The following is a 16,871-nucleotide window of genomic DNA, read 5'->3' on the forward strand; positions in this document are numbered from 1 at the left end:
GAGAGAGAGAGAGAAAGCGTGAGCCGGGGAGATCGCTCTTGTGCTGGCCAGACGGCATAAGAACAGCGTGGCCGCGAGCTCACTGCTGCAAGAGAAATTGCTGTTTTTACAGTAGACTGAGCATTACACACACACACACACACACACACACACACACACACACACACACACACACACACACACACAGTTAGTTCGGTGGGACGGTTCCCTTTGGTGAGAGCAGATACAGGCTGCACTATACTCCTGTATTCTGCCGCGGTCGATCCCTGGGTGCTTCAGCACTAAAAGAGCAATTTTCCTCACAAAAGAGCAAATTTCGTAAAGAGTCGGACCCCGAGTTGGCGGCTATGCTTTCCTGGGCCACCAAAAAGGTCGGGCTTGAGTGGAACCCTCCACCACGTCCCGAGCCTTCTAGTTGGATGGCTGGTTTCTCGGGGTGGGTCGCACTGTTTCTCAGCATCCTGCCCCGGTGCCTTTCTTCCCGGAGGTGCATGAGGAGCTCACTAGGTCGTGGAAGACAAATTTCAGTGCCAGAAACAGACCTGGTGGCTCCTCCCTCCTCACTACCCTTGACGGAGGGCAGGCCAGGGGATATGAGGGTCTCCCGCCGGTGAAGCGGGCCGTCGCGATGCAACTGTGTCTGCTGACTGCTTCCAACTGGCGTGGGGACCCCCGGCTTCCTTCCAAGGCCTGTAAGTTCTCTTCTAGTGTGACTGTGAAGAATTACAGGTCTTGTGGCCAGGCTGTGTCCGCCTTGCATGCCATGGCGCTGCTCCAGATGCACCAAGCCGAGGCACTCATGGACATAAATGAGGGTAGTCCTGGCCCAGAGCTCCTCTGTGAGCTCAGGACGGCGACGGACCTTGCCCTCAAGGCAAGGACGTCCAGCCCGCTCAGGCCGCTGCCAAGCCAGCTGGCAGGTGCTATTGCAAGAGACCCTGAGACGGACTGCCCAGAGATGGAGAAGACTGCTCTGCAGGAGAAGAAGGGCCGGGGGATACCTTATGTCACAATTCAATCTGTGTTCCGCCTAAAACTTCACAAAAAGAGCAGTTTCTAAAATCTCTGGGTGCCAAGCGAGCACACTTGGCCGTGTTCGATGCTCCCATGCCTTGTCACCCGCAGGCACCTCTTTAATCAGCAGCAGGGGGCACACGGGACGCCCACAAGCGGCCTCCTCACTGTATCGCGCCCCTCAGCCGTACCATCAGACTCGGCTATGCAATTCAGTTAGCCCGGCTTCCCCCCAAGTTCAGGGGTGTCCACTTTACCTCTGTGTCAAAGGAGGGCCCACCTGTGCTTCAGGTAGAGATCGCAGTCCTACTGGTGAAGGACGCATCTTCTACAGCCCGTACTTCATTGTACCCAAGAAAAGTGGAGGATTACGGCCGATCTTGGATCTGTGGTTCTTGAACCGGTGCCTTCACAGGCTGCCGTTCAAAATGCTAACGCAGAAACGCATCAGGTGCATTCGTCCCTAAGATTGGTTTGCAGCGATCGACCTAAAGGACACGTACTTTCATGTCTCGATTCTCCCTCGACACAAACCGTTCCTACGCTTTGTGTTCGAGCATATCGGTACTAAGTCCTGCCCTTCGGGCTGTCCCTGTCGCCCCATGTCTTCACGAAAGTCACAGAGGCGGCCATTACTCCCATGAGAGAGTGTGGTGTTCGCATCCTCAACTACCTCGACGACTGGCTGATCCTTGACCGGCTGGGGTGCCACGTACAACGGGCTTGCATTTTCGGGTCTGTGGATGAGGCCTTCCAAAAGTTTGTCTTTTGCTGGGCCAATTCAAAAAGCCGCTACATGGAAAGCATGTTCTGGTCCGTACGAACAGCACTGCGGCCAATAAACAAGGTGGTCTACGCTCCCGTCGCATGTCACAACTTGCCCGCCACCTCCTCTTATGGAGTCAGAAGCATCTGAGGTCGCTTCGTGCCATTCACATCTCGGGCCTGCTCAATCATGCAGCTGATGAGCTCTCACGACAGCCAGTGCTCCCGGGAGAGTGGAGACTCCATCTCCAGGTGGTCCAGCTGATATGGAGCCGCTCTGGCAAGTAGACCTGTTTGAAGCTCCGGAACCTGTTTGCACGGCCCATTGTCAATTGTTTTATTCCCTGACCGAGGGGACCCTCGGCACGGATGCCCTGGCACACAGCTGGCCCCGGGGCCTACGCAAGTATGCATTTCCCCCAGTGAGCCTTATCGCACAGACACTGTGCAAGGTCAGGGAGGACGAGGAGCAGGTCCTGTTGGTAGCTCCGTATTGGCCCAACTTGGTTCCCTGAACTAGTGCTCCTCGTGATAGCACCTCTTTGGCCCATTCCTCTGAGGAAGGACCTCCTGACTCAGAGAAGGGGCACCCTCTAGCACTTGCGTCCGGACCTCTAGAAACTCCATGTCTGGTCCCTGGACGGGACGCGGAGGTACTAGGTGACCTACCACAGGCTGTGGTAGAAACCATCACTTCCGCTAGAGCACCCTCTACAAGGAACCTCTATGCGTTGAAGTGGAACCTGTTCGTTGACTGGTGCTCTTCTCACTGAGAAGACCCCCGAAGATGTTCGGTCAGAGCCGTGCTTTCCTTCCTGCAAGACGGGTTGGAGAGAAGGCTGTCTCCCTCCATCCTCAAAGTTTATGTTACCGCTATCGCCACTAATCACGATTTGGTAGGTGGAGAGTCCTTAAGGAAGCACGACCTGATCGTCAGGTTCCTGAGGGGGGGAAAGGAGACTAAATCCGCCTTGCCCTCCCTCTTTACCCTCTTGGGACCTGTCTCTGGTGCAGGCATTTTCGGTTGACGAATCTAGCCTGGAATTCAGGCCGGACAACTCTCACGTGATCCTGAGACCTGGATATGTGCCCAAGGTTCCCACCGCTCCCTTTCGGGACCAGGTGGTAAACCTGCAAGCGCTGCCCTCAGAGTAGGCAGACCCAGCCCTGGCTTTTCTCTGTCCCGTCCGTGCTCTGTGGATCTATGTGGACAGAACGCAAAGCTTTGGGACCACAGAGCAGCTCTTCGTCTGTTACGGAGGCAAACAGAAGGGAACGGCTGTCTCCAAGCAGAGGATGGCCTACTGGATAGTGGATGCCATCGTCTTGGTGTACGAATCCCAAGACGTGGCCTGCCTGCTCAGGGTTAGAGTCCACTCCACTAGGGGTGTGGCCTCTTCCTGGGCGTTGGCTCGTGGTGCCTCGCTGACAGATATTTGTAGAGCTGCGGGCTTGGCAACACCCAACACATTCACTAGATTCTATAGCCTGCGTCTAGAGCCGGTATCTTCCCGTGTACTCACATCCCATAGTCAGTAACACCGATGTGCCCGTTCTAAATGTTGGCTTGCTGCGCCACTCCCTTCCCCATGGAACGGATATGTGTGCTTATATTCTCCAGTCGAGTTTTCCAGTATGGCAAACCCTGTCGAGTCCTCCGCAACCCATGGCAGTCATGTGGCGGATTATCTGGCGCCAGGTCTAACACTTGTATGCGTTGTGGAACTTGTGTTAGACTGGGTTCCATATGTTGTGACCCCCACAGCGGTCCCATATGTGTATTCTTCCACGGTACGGCTCCCTACGGCGAGCCTGTGTCTTTCCCTCTCCCATCTCAGTTGGTGTTGCTCCCCCGCCTATAATGGCTGGGGCCAGCCCTGGGACTTCCGAATGTTGACTGCCCGCGGCCAGTCCATACGTGTTTTCTCCACATGGTAACTCCATCTGGGCATGATGTGGCTTCCGCAGCAGCCCCCCGGGCACGCTTTCCCAGTGTTATCCAATAGTCTGCTGTGTGGGTCTTGCGGAACAACAGCGTGACTCTCCCTGCGTGAATTTTCCCGCCCAGAACAGACGGGGTCTGAGGGGCTCTCACAGGGCACTGGAAGTGGTAGTAACTGTGGCGTTTCCAAAGGGATCCCAATTCGTCGGTACGTACGACGAACGTGACCGACTGAACAGGAACGTCTCGGTTATGTATGGTAACCCTCGTTCCCTGAAGGAGGGATTGGAGACGTACGTCCCGTCGCCACAGTTGCTGTACCATCACTGCAGGCTGAGTCACTAGTTCGGCTCCTCAGTGAAAAACAACAGTACGTGGCGATTGCTTCCGCTTCATACCCGCGCCGCAGGGCGGGGTGCAATGTGCAAAGCATGCCAATGTTCATTGGCCTGTTTTCTATAACTCGAAGCTGATAGGGTTCATAGTAGTAATCCCGATTTGTCGGTATGTCCGACGTACGTCTCTGTTCCCTCCTATCTCTTAGTAGTAATATTGTAAGTGTTCTGTTGCTAGGCCAGTTGTGTTATACATAGTAATACAACTATTTTTATTTTATTTGTAGGACTATTTTAAGCTTTAAAGGTATAGTTCACCCAAAAATGAAAATTATGTCATAATTTACTTACCCTCATGTTGTTCCAAACCTGCATGAGTTTATTTGTTCTGCTAAATACAAAATAAGATATTTGGAAGAATGTTTGTAGCAAATCAAATAGAGCAACCATTCACTACCATAGTATTTTTTTCCCCTACTATGGTAGTGAATGGTTGATCTACCTATCGGTTACAAACATTCTTCCAAATATCTTCTTTTGTGTTCAGCAGAAGAAAGAAACTCAAAAAAGTTTGGAAAAACACAAGGTCAAGTAAAAGATGACAGAATTTTCATTTCTGGGTGAACTATCCCTTTAAGAAGATTTATGATAATGTTCAAAATATAGTGTTCAAAAGTGTTGTGGCCAGTAAGGTTTTTGAAAAGAATTCTCTTATGGTCACCAAAACTGCCTTTATTTGATCAGAAATACCTGTTTTCTATTTTAATATATTTTAAAATAATAATTACTTCTGTGATGGTAAAGCTGAATTTTCCAGTATTACTCCAGTCTTCAGTGTCATGATCCTTCAGAAACCATTCTAAAATGCTGATTTTAAAATGCAAAAATGGATTCTTTGATAAATATAAAGTTTGAAAGAACATTTATTTGAAAGAGAATTTTTGTAACATTACAAATGTCTTTACTGTCACCTTTAATCAATTGAATTGATCCTTGTTGAATAGTTTTAATAATTATTTCACAAATAAAACATAAATAATTGTACTGACCCCAAACTTTTGAACAGTATACCAAATAACATATCAAACATTATCAGTGATTAAAGGATATGTGTCTAATCTATAATATTTTGAGGCAAAATCATCTGTCACATGGTAGAGGCAAAAACATGCAGATGCCTACATGGACAGGCTGCATGAAATTAATTTATTAATAAACAAAATTACTCAAAGTTGAAAAAAATGCAGCTCAAATTTGATATGCTTGCTATTACCATAAGCATGTATTTGTTCGCTGTCGCTACTGGATGACAATATAAAATATGGGTCCTGAAGCAGAACTAATTGACATCAATTTAAGGTATCATAGGCATGCTACCAACATAATGGCTGTGCCATAATGACCCAAGCTACGTAAATCAGTCACTTATGATGTTCCGAGTTATTTTCATAGAACTAGGTTTTGTAATGGAAATCGTGTTTATGATAAAATGCACATGCTATTTTGTATAATAGGCTTATTATGAATTACAGTACACCCAAAAATAAAGGTGCCAAGAAGAACCAAAAATGGGTTTTTTACAGTGATGCCATAGAAGATCCATTTTTGGTTTCCCAAAGAACCGTTCTGTGAAAGGTTCTTTAAATAACCATTCTAACCATTTTAGTCTAAAGAACCTTTTTGTACTACAAAGAACCTTTAGTGCAATGGACAGGTTATTTGGATTTTAAAGGTTCTTCCTGGAACCATACACACTGCCAAAGAACCATTTAAAAACCTTTATTTTTAAGAGTGTAGCCTCTGACTTGTTTCTCACCTGTCTTTCGTCTGGTCTTGGAGTTGTTATTGTTGATGCCAACTTTCTTGACTTTTTTCACTCGTTGATATCTCAGTGCTTCTATCCTCTCAGACCCTGCAGAGCCACTTGGTGCACCTCGACGTTTTCTGTACAGAGAGCAAAAAGAGGCAAAGCCGTCACACAGGGGACTGGTAAAGCGGTGGCTCGCCATGTGTATTAAACTGGTCATAGTAGTGACCACATGGCCTTGCTCAAGTTACTGTTGTTAGTGCAGGCCTACAAGCAACTCAGATTACCCATGAATCTTTTGCACTCAAATGATCTGGTCCAGGCATGGTCCAGTTAAGCATGATAGATATGATGCAAAACATTTATTTGAGTGGAAAGAGAGGTATACTTAAGGGTTTTTTTTGTTTGTTTGTTTGTTTTTTAGGTATTTCCTGCCCAAAATTACATTTGTAACTCTTTTGAATGGCAAGTTTTCATCAACTAGAGATCAACATTTAAACAGAATAAAATTGTCAAATTTATACAACAGGTAGGCAAACTGTAAATATTTTATCATATACTATTAGGAAATGAAATTTGTTTTAAAATGTATACAGTACCTCAATATGGCAACATTATGTATGTATCTGTTTAAAGAGAAATATTTTGAGAAATCATGACATAGATTGGGGTAATACTTAAATACATACAGTCCCTGACAAAAGTCTTGTCGCTTGTGTACAAATTGACCTAAAGTGCCGCTGAAATATATTTCTAATCAAGATTTTTTTACAAGAAATGGCTCATTTTAATCCCACCAGCTTTTGTGATAATGTTTCAGTGAAAAACTAAACTTTCAAAAAGTATTCTAATATTCACAGCTTGGTAAAGCCCATTGAGTCAATTTTTGCAAAGACATAGATGTTGTCACCTTGTCATATGAGCTTCACCTGTGACTAATAATGGATCAATTAGGTCTCAAGTGTGTATAAAAAGAACCCCAGTACGCTAGACCTTCACATCAACTGCAACTAGACCTCTGCAAACATGCCTAAGATTCACCCTGAGACTAAAGTTTTGATTATCAAGAGGCTGAAGACCAGATCCACTGCTGATGTGGCAGACACCTTCAATGTGTCTCAGCGTCAAGTACAGAGGATTAAAAAAAGATTTGATGAGACTGGAGACATTTTTGACAAGCCCAGGTCAGGCAGACCCCACAAGACAACTGCTTGAGAGGACCGTTTGTTGGCTCGAAAATCCAAGGCCAGCCCATTTTCCACTGCAGCAGAGCTCCACGAGACCTGGTCACCTGAAGTCCCTGTGTCAACCAGAACTGTTTGTCGGATTCTGTCTCGAAATGGCCTCCATGGTCGAATCAGTGTCCAGAAGCCAGCACTAAACAGAAGACAATTGAAAAACCGTGTGGCATTTGCCAAGGCCCACAGCCTGCTAAAAGGATGGACGCTGGAAAAGTGGCAGAAGGTGGATTTTTCAGATGAATCTTCTGTTGAATTACACCACAGTCGCCGCAAATATTGCAGGAGACCTACTGGAGCCAGAATGGATCCGAGATTCACCCAGAAAACAGTGAAGTTTGGTGGCGGAAAAATCATGGTCTGGGGTTACATCCAGTATGGGGGTGTGCGAGAGATCTGCAGGGTGGAAGGCAACATCAATAGTCTAAAATACCAAGAAATCTTAGCTACCTCTTATTCCCAACCATAAAAGAGGCCAAATTCTGCAGCAGGACGGTGCTCCATCGCATACTTCCATCTCCACATCAAAGTTCCTCAAGGCGAAGAAAATCAAGATGCTCCAGGATTGGCCAGCCCAGTCACCAGACATGAACATCATTGAGCATATGTGGGGAAGGATGAAAGAGGACGCATTGAAGACGAAACCAAAGAATATTGATGAACTCTGAGGGGCATGCAAGACTGCTTTCTTAGCTATTCCTGATGACTTCATCAATAAATTGTATGAATCCTTGCCAAACCGCATGGATGCAGTCCTTCAAGCTCATGGAAGTCATACAAGATATTAAATTTGGATCTCACAGCACCACAACTTAATTTGCTGACATATTTTTGTATTTGCAGTAAATTTGTTCAATTTCTGTATAGGCGACAAAACTTTTGTCTTGCCAAAATTTGACCTTTCTGTCTTGATTAAATGATAATTATTTTTTCTATGAAAATGATTTATTTCAGTGCATTAAACATCATTTGGGAGGGTTTTAGCTTTTCATATGAGCTATTTCTAACACCAATTAATTAATTAAAAGTCAGGTTAATATCAGGTATTTCTAGAAAATAGATAAGCGACAAGACTTTTGTCAGGGACTGTATTATAATAAAACTATAGAGGTAAAGTACTTTAAAAAAATGTACAAAAAACATTTATATACAAAAAGCTTTACAAATCCATTTTCAGACAGTTAAGTTTGTAGTCTTCCCATCCAAATACAGTATGGAGGCACTTAAACTGGCAGCCCGCATAATCTGCCCCCCCCCCCCCCCACACACACACACACACGCTCGCACACACAGCTCTCACGAGGCACAATAAAATAACAGAAATAGCATTATAGAGGGGCCGTCCTTCTGCTGAGGCTGCCGAGAGAAATTAAAGGCCATTAGTAGAGGGGGAAAATCACAGCTCAGCGACAAAGCATTGTCAGAAATGTGCTCATAGACATGAATACTGTCTACAATGGGCTTCACCATGCTGACAGGGGGAGAGATGGCGGGAGGGGAAAATGGCTACTTGGGAACAGTCACATAATGAAAAATAAAACAAAGCACTTGGACAACAAATGTAACAAGAATTTATTCAGATATTTGTTTGTTTTTTCAACTGAAGAGCAATATTTAGCAATGGCATGCATGGCATTTTGCACATGGAACAGAACTTTAAAGGGGAATACTCTGGAAAAGCACTTCATTGGGTGAAAGCCACAACTTAAAAAGGAGGATTTTCTGGTGCCAATAGTTCTTTCCCCATTGTAAAGGAAGTGCGGGAACTGTTTTGGAAGAAAACTTGCTTCACATGATTGTGAAATGTGTTCTGCAGTCCAAACAAGTGCAGTTTTACGCATACACTGCGTGTACTCTAGATCAATCATGATTATGCAAAACAAATTGTGTTTAATCATACAAGGTGTCTGTGCAAGTCTAATGGGTTGTAAATCACTTGAATTTGTTTCAAGCAATAAAAAGCACCTACCTGAAATGAAGTATAACATGCAACTCTTGCTTGAGACGTCCCTAATGAATGGTCAACTTTATCCAGGTCGAGCTAAAACTTCCAGCCATTGCTAGTTGTCATTGACTAAAAACCTCAAAGGAACTGTATGTAAGAAATTTATTTCAATGAATCATAAAATGGCCCTGATATGTCACTAGACATTAAGAAATCATGTTCATTTCAAATACTTATATCACTGACAACAGTAGTTGTCAGTTGTCAGTAGTTAAAAGTTGTTGTTGCAGCCCTCAACTGATGTTGATATTGACATGTTGTGTTTTGGCCTGAAGCTCCGCCCTCCGCCTATCGACCAATCATGAAGTGAGTAGTGTTTGGGCATCCGGGTTGCCAGCTCTGCTCTAGTTACCACAGCTGCAGCTACAAACGTTCCTGCTGGATCCTGCAGCCTATCTGGCAACCTTGAGTCAGGGGGGTGGGGGAGAGAGAGAGGTATACACGGCTCTAGAGTCATTTGAATTTTTTTGATTGCAGTACCAGTTTTGGCCACATTCTTACATACACTTCCTTTAATTTGTTTTTAAGCAGATTTATTTTATAAACAGAAAGCATCACCATGAATCTCAAACCATTAAGACTTTTTAAATGGCAGCTTCTCACAGAATCAATATTCAGGTTGTCGGGTGTTGACATTTTATTTTTATTGCGTCTCAAGCATGAGGTTGTGTTGACCAAAAGGGTATGTGCTGGGTTTCCTAATCAATAACTGGGAAACATACATATGCATACTAAGAACAGAATGCATATAGGCTTCAAGACTGCAGAACTAAAATGTGTGGCTATCTGAAAATAAATATAAAAAATAAAACACAACTTAACAAAAAAAAAAAAACTAGGTAATAAACAAAAGGAAAGCAAGACCCAAAGACTTGTATTCCCCTTTAAAGGACGAGGTGAATAAAAGCCCCACCTGCTGCCCCCCCCTTTCAGACATGGATCCAACCCTTACCTATTGCGGTGTAGAGGACCTGGTCACAACAACGCTGCCCAGATAGCTGAGATCAATCAAAAACAAAGCAGGTAAGACTCGAGGAGTCATCAAGAATGACCAAATGCCCTATTTAAGATGATGACGACATTGCAACAGATGAGAGCAGACAGTCCCTGCAACACGATTCGCCCAACAAGCCTCCCCCTGGCAGTTAGAGCTGGGGTGACCTGGGTGACAGGAGGTGGGAGAGAGGGGGGAGTGTGGAAAAGGCAACCATGCGGTCAGGTTACTTTGGAACAAGAAAGGAGCCCTGTGCCTGTTGTGCTGGACACACCAACCTCAGCCTCCACATCAAACATTCTGAGAGTCGTCCTAAAAAGCCTGGAGTTAGTCAAAACAGTGGGCTTCATTTGGACTGGGATTGGTCAATTTTATTGCACATGTGGGGTTCCTCCTGTTGGGTGAAAGGCAGGGTAAAGCATGACAGTGAATGGAAAGGCTGAGAGATCCTGTAGTGGTGTCCCTCTGATTTCAGGCTTTTTAGGGGCTTCGTTATTGCATTTTAAATAGACTTAAAATAGAACCTCTCCAGACACGTAGCCCTAAAAGGTCTGTCACCATGTCTGTGAAGCAAATAATTCATCAAGTCTTGACTTGGAATCTGTTACCCCACAGCCTTTTTTGGTTAGTTGCTCACTTTGGTTTTAAGACAAGTGCTTTAAAGTGCTTCACAGACCTTATGAATGAAATTTGGATGTCTGACATGAAAAGCAGTATTAGTGACATAGAAAACTATAGCACGACTTGTCTATGTAGAAAATGGTTTTGAATGGTTTTGAATAATGTAAGGCATCTGGGGCAGTGTATCTATGAAAGCATGAGTTCTAACATTACTAAAACAAGCTTAAGACAAGCAGCAAAAAAATAACTTTGCCCATGTGAGCAAACTGTAGCTTTACTCTAAAATCAAAAGTGTGGTTATTTCTGCATTGAGACCCCTGAAAGGTCCTTGATGTTACACTTAGGCCAGATGGTACATGATTTATCAATCTACACGCTACAGGCCTAGTGCACCTACCCTGAAGCTGATAACTGGGGTGGAGAGGGTTCTGATGGAAGGATCTCCTCCTCAGTCCTCCTCTGGGTTGGCATCTGCCCAAAAATGTTGCTGCTTTCTACAGGAGGTGAAGGGGACTGTGACGGATAGCTTGTTGAGGTGGCAAATGCCATGTGGGATCGGTAGCTGGGACTTGCCCTTCGGCTACCTTGGCCTTGAGCAGGAGAGGAGGATGGGGAGGACCTCCTAGAGAAGCTAGCTGAAGACGGAGGTTGAAGGGTGATCTCAGACATCTTGGGAGGGATTGGAGGTTGGATGACACTGGGACGGGGCCTGGGGCGCACTACAATCTCCGGTGAGCCTTCGTGAGAGCTAATAGGGCTCTGAGTTAGAGGTGAGAGTCGGGATGGTTGGAGAACAACCATGCTGGGTTCCATCCTACGGGGCTGCCTGGGGCTAAGCCTGGGTGTAAGCTCGTACCATCGGGTGTCCAGGCTTCCGAACGAGCTTGGGCCAACCATGTGAGACACTGGGTCAGGGTAAGGCAATACCGGTACACCCATACCGTGGCTTGTGTGTCTTAGCTGCCCTAGACTCTGTGCCTCTTGCATAGGTAAACGCTTGGCTGGAAGGCCCTGAGGCTTGACCTTACTGGGAGACTTGCCGGGGCGGCTCTTTGGAGCCTCCAGCTGCAGGATACCAGGGTAAGGAGATACTTGAAGGGTGGAGGGCTGCAGGGAACTAGGAGGAAGTACAAGAGGGGGAGGAAGGGGAGGTTCCGGATGAAGATGCAAAGGATGTGGGGGTGGAAAAATAAAATGAGGACCCTCAATGGTGGCAAAGGTGAAATCAGGTCGTTGCCAGATATCTGGAGAGCGCGTGGAGGGATGTGCCAAAGGAAGGGTGTAGCCAGAGACTGCATAATGCTGAATCTCTCCCTCACCGATTTCCTCGGGGATGGTGGGATGGCCGAAAGGTCCCTCCAGGTGGTAAGGAGGAGAAGACATTACTGAGCTGAGAGGGCTGGTGTCCGGCATGTAGAAGGGGGGTGGAGGCTCGGGTTCCCCTGGACTTCCCAAATAGCTGTAGAACTGGCCATGAGAAAAGGCTCGGAAGTGAGGAGCACCACGGATCTGACCTGTGGCCTGGAGTCGACTGGTCTCCATGATAGTCATGCCTTCCATGGGCCTCTGGAAGCGGGGACTGTAGGCTGGGGGCTGCAAGTAAGACTCCTGGCTAGAAGAAATGGGGGAGATCTGATGGGGTCTGAGTGTAGCCATCATAGGTGGCATGGGCCCCGGATCGTCATTCTCCTCATCTGACTGTCGAAATTCAGGGTACAGGTCAGACTCCTCCACAAAGGGGAAGCCCTCAATGCGCCGTGCCTTAACTGGTGTTTCCATATCTGTAGGATCCATGACAAAGCGCCCATCTGGGCCACGACTAATTAATTCGATGGGTGTGGTAGCCTCCGCTTCATGCTTAGAGACGCTGTATTTCTTGCTAATTATTGCTCTCTTGGTCTTCTTGTATAAGGACAACTCCTTCTCCTTGGCAGGACTTTGAGGAAACTTCTTAGCTCGTAAACCATCCTCTGAAGACTCTGAAGGAGGTCCTATGGAGTGGACGCTTTCTGGACTTATCTTTCCAGAAGATGACCTATAACAATGGGAAAGAAAAAGAAAGAAGAATAAATGATGAGTCATGGACATTGTAGTTTCAGGTATAAATACATCATAGACAGCTGGACTGTGTAATAAATTTGATGATGTCCAGAAAAGGCCTCATCTGTTACATTATGGGCATAAATACCTGTGACTCAAACATACATGAAGAGGATTCATCCAATGCACAAAATTAGACCAACACACAGTGTATAAGATTCTTGTCAAATGCACCCAAGGTACCTCACATACCAAACTTATGCATAGCACATGAAAATATGTTTTTTTTTTAAACAAACACGGTAAATATAAATTTGGTAATTAGATACAAATTAAAAAAAATAAAACACTTTTATAAGGACACACTAGAGTGACCTAAGATGAGTTGCTCAAATAGTGATGACCCTTGGGGTCCAACCTTGGGATTTCTAGCATATGGTCCAGCATTAGGATACGCCTGCAACTTCCAAAGTGACAAAAGGTAGCATAAAGTGAACTAAAAAATCCAACAGTGCATATATATATATATATATATATATATATATATATATATATATATATATATATATATATATATATATATATATGCTTATTTTCTTGAATTGAAATTATCTCTATCATTGATATTGATACAATGAAGTGTGAAAAACTAATCTGTCATTTGAATATCTTTCAATTTTTTTTTTTTTTTTTGATAATCAGTTGACCCCTGTGCATCTTTCTGCGTTTGGGTGTTAGAATGTCAGCATTAATCAGAATTATCACTGAACTGGGTTGTTTACTTTAAGGTCACAAACATGGGAGCTACAGACTGATCTCATGAAATGGTGTCTGTATGACACGCCAATTCGTATGCCATTTTGGCATGCTATAAAGACGCATCATCGCTTTTTAGCATGTTTATCAACGCCGTTTCATTCTATCCCCCTACACTGCCCCTACCCCTAAACTTACCCATCACACACACACACACAGCCCCTAAACCTACCCATCACAAGAAACATTCTGCATTTTTACATTTTCAAAAAACATAATTTTGTATGTTTATAAATCCATTTACCTTGTGGACACACACACACACAAACACACACACACACATATTCAGACACATTTTGAGCGTAACTCAAACTCTTCCCTAAACCTACCCATTTGTGTATTATAAAAAACAGGATATAACAGGCAGATACGACTGCAGGCACAATGTATTCAGAAAGTAAAAATACTCCAAGTGTTCTGAGGCCAAACGATTGATTTGTGGGAAGAAAATCCCCAAAAGTGATCAGAACGTCGAGTCCATCCGCCAAAAATTAATAATACATTTCAAATATTGCCGCCTGAAGAAACATCAGGTCAGGTTTGACAGCATTGGCTGTCGTGTGTCTCGTGACCAATTGTGCCATTACATCAGCTTTGATTGTAAATTGCCAGTGGCTCTCGTGTGTCTCGTGACCGATCGCGTCATTCTAAATTTGTGTGTATCATTTGAATCAGAAATATTAACGAGTGCGTGTGTGTTCCTTTCACAAAGGGGCGCGATCATCATTTCAATGACTAAAACATTAATATCAGCTCTGTTCTTCACATAAAGATATCGTATGACTTCAGAAGACCTGGAATGCAACATGAGCTAATACTTTTATACTGTTCTTTGGTCCGTTTTTGCAATAAATACATGTGACTGTACATTTTTTAGGTTTTTTAGGAGTTAGTTGCTCCAAAATATAAAATTAGTCTATAAATATTAATTCTGTGAGATCAGGTTGGCAGAATCAAACAGCGTAGATGTACACGCGGAGATGATGGTTCGTTTAGGCGTAGACGTACGCGGAATAACACTGCGTAGACATACACGCGGATAGCTCAAAATGCGTAACTTACAGATAACACGCCACTTGCCTTTAGAAAGTGGCGTCTATGTTTACGCAAAGTCATGATGTCATGTTGGGAGCTAAATGTAGCCTATGGTTTAGACTATTTACAAGTTTATCTTTTCGAGCCATCTTTATGTTACCTTACATATTAGAAACAATTCGTTATTTTCAAATCAGATTGAAAAATGGTATTTAGGACAATGGTCTTGAAAACATTTACACTGTAATGTTAGGCCTCAGAAGTTTCACCCTGAAACCTATCAGAGAAATTAAGTTACATTTAAAATAAAGCCATTTTGTGCTCTAATCTTCACTCTTTTTTTCTGGCTATATCTTGTCATAACATCCTTGTTAAGGCCTTATACTCTCCAGTCACCACTGTTTGAATATCATAATGAATTCAGTTTTAACACTATTGTTTCCTAAAAAAAATAATTTGTGTTTGTTTGTGTGAGTATTGTATACAACATACCAAAGTAATGAGTCTTAGAAGGTGACATTTTCAAAGACATTCAACTGAGAGTATTCATGTGACCAAACAACGAGAAATAACAAGCATAGTCCAGAAAAGAAGAGAGTAAATCAGGGAATTTTGGAGCCATAATACTTTATTCAGTAACAAATGTACATGTAATGGCTGAAGCTTTGTTTTTGCTGAATCATTACAACATGCACTTTCGCTTGTAATGGCTGCGGTGACGGAGCTTGGTTTCCATGGCAACTGCCTATTGATGACCACCATTCAGGTGCAGTGACGTTATGCTGCTCCAAGCAACAATACGGTGCACTATTAAGCAGGCTTTGCCCGAGCCAAGAAAGAGGGAACACACAATACACACTCTTCAGTAAGCGAAAGTCCAAACTTTTCACCGTTGTTCTCAGAGATGTTTAAAGGCATAATATACAATGTTTGTTAAGAGAATGAAAAGAAAACTAAACACAGATTTGATCAGATATTGACTTGTTTGCTTATCAACAAGAATGTGCTTTCATTTTGCAAGAGTAAACATGTTTTGGATTACAAACATTAATAAACATCAAGATTCAGAGTGTTTTAACTGTAATTATCCTTATCAGCTGCTCATTTCAAGTTGTTGTCCTGCTAAATATTGTGATGAAAGATAATGACCTCATATCGCAATCGGTAAGATGGTATCAAACCTTGTAGAGAGGCTAACAAAAGGAACCGTCTCTTTCTTTACTTTGCCTTGCATACAAATTTCTCCTGGAACTTCATAATGAGTTAAAACAATCTTCAAACTGAGAATCAGTTCAGATTCTACTGTACATGAAAAAATCATACAAACTAATAGTTGCTATTTTAGGTCACACCATTTACAATCTTTCTGGACTAATTAAACTGAGCATTCAAGAATGATTGTCAGGCATTACAATACCACGGTTCATACTGTGTTGGCACAGAATATCTCATTAAAAGCTCATTCTACTACTACCATTCACTGTAAAAGCTATTCCAAATAACAACACAAAGTGCATAAGCTTCACAATATACCTAGATTGTGCAATGTTTACCATTTATTTACCATTAAGTTAAATCCACTAACAAAACAATACATAACAAACAAAAAGCAATTTGAACAGAGGACCACCAGTTGCTGGCCGTTAACCTCTGGTGTGCAAGGGTGTGTTGGTGACATACAGGCAGTGGTTCAGATGCTTGGGAGGGAGAAATCTGAAACAAACATTATGGGGGTGAATAAGACACATGAAATACAGTGCAAGCCACCCCTTAGCAGCCTGTGGGCTTAATGTGTGAACCATTATTTAAGCTACACTGTCAATTTTGTGTGTATGGAATCATGGAAGTTGCTTGAAAGACAGACAGACAGACAGACAGACAGACAGACAGATAAACAGACGAAGATACAGACAGACAGACAGACAGATAAACAGACAATGATACAGAAAGACAGACCGACAGAAAGACAGATAAACAGACGATGATAAAGAAAGACAGACAGACACACAGACGCACAGATAAACAGACGATGATACAGAAAGACAGACAGACAGAAAGACAGACGATGATACAGAAAGATAGACAGACAGACAGAAAGACATACGATGATACATAAAGACAGACGATGATACAGAAAGACAGACAGACAGACAGAAAGACATACGATGATACAGAAAGACAGACAGACAGACAGAAAGACATACGATGATACAGAAAGACAGACAGACAGACAGAAAGACATACGATGATACAGAAAGA

At 43.7% G+C, this 16,871-nt stretch overlaps 1 protein-coding gene across 10 annotated transcripts in view; it reads right to left on the reverse strand.

Annotated features, from left to right (window-relative positions):
- Positions 1-16,871, reverse strand: part of igsf9bb (immunoglobulin superfamily, member 9Bb) — a 157,933-nt gene that overhangs the window by 10,631 nt on the left and 130,431 nt on the right. For 8 of the 10 annotated variants that reach the window (XM_067424458.1, XM_067424456.1, XM_067424454.1 and 5 more), the window contains 2 exons: positions 11,119-12,756; positions 5,873-6,000 (listed from right to left, as the gene is read on the reverse strand). In XM_067424458.1, coding sequence (XP_067280559.1) covers positions 5,873-6,000; positions 11,119-12,756 — 1,766 coding nt within the window. Of the gene's footprint in view, positions 1-5,866; positions 6,001-10,058; positions 10,105-11,118; positions 12,757-16,871 lie in introns of those variants that run through there. The other 2 variants (XM_067424459.1, XM_067424462.1) reach the window with 1 other exon arrangement.

This window comes from Pseudorasbora parva, chromosome 18 (genome assembly GCF_024679245.1).
Source record: "Pseudorasbora parva isolate DD20220531a chromosome 18, ASM2467924v1, whole genome shotgun sequence".
Classification (NCBI taxonomy): Eukaryota; Metazoa; Chordata; class Actinopteri; order Cypriniformes; family Gobionidae; genus Pseudorasbora; species Pseudorasbora parva.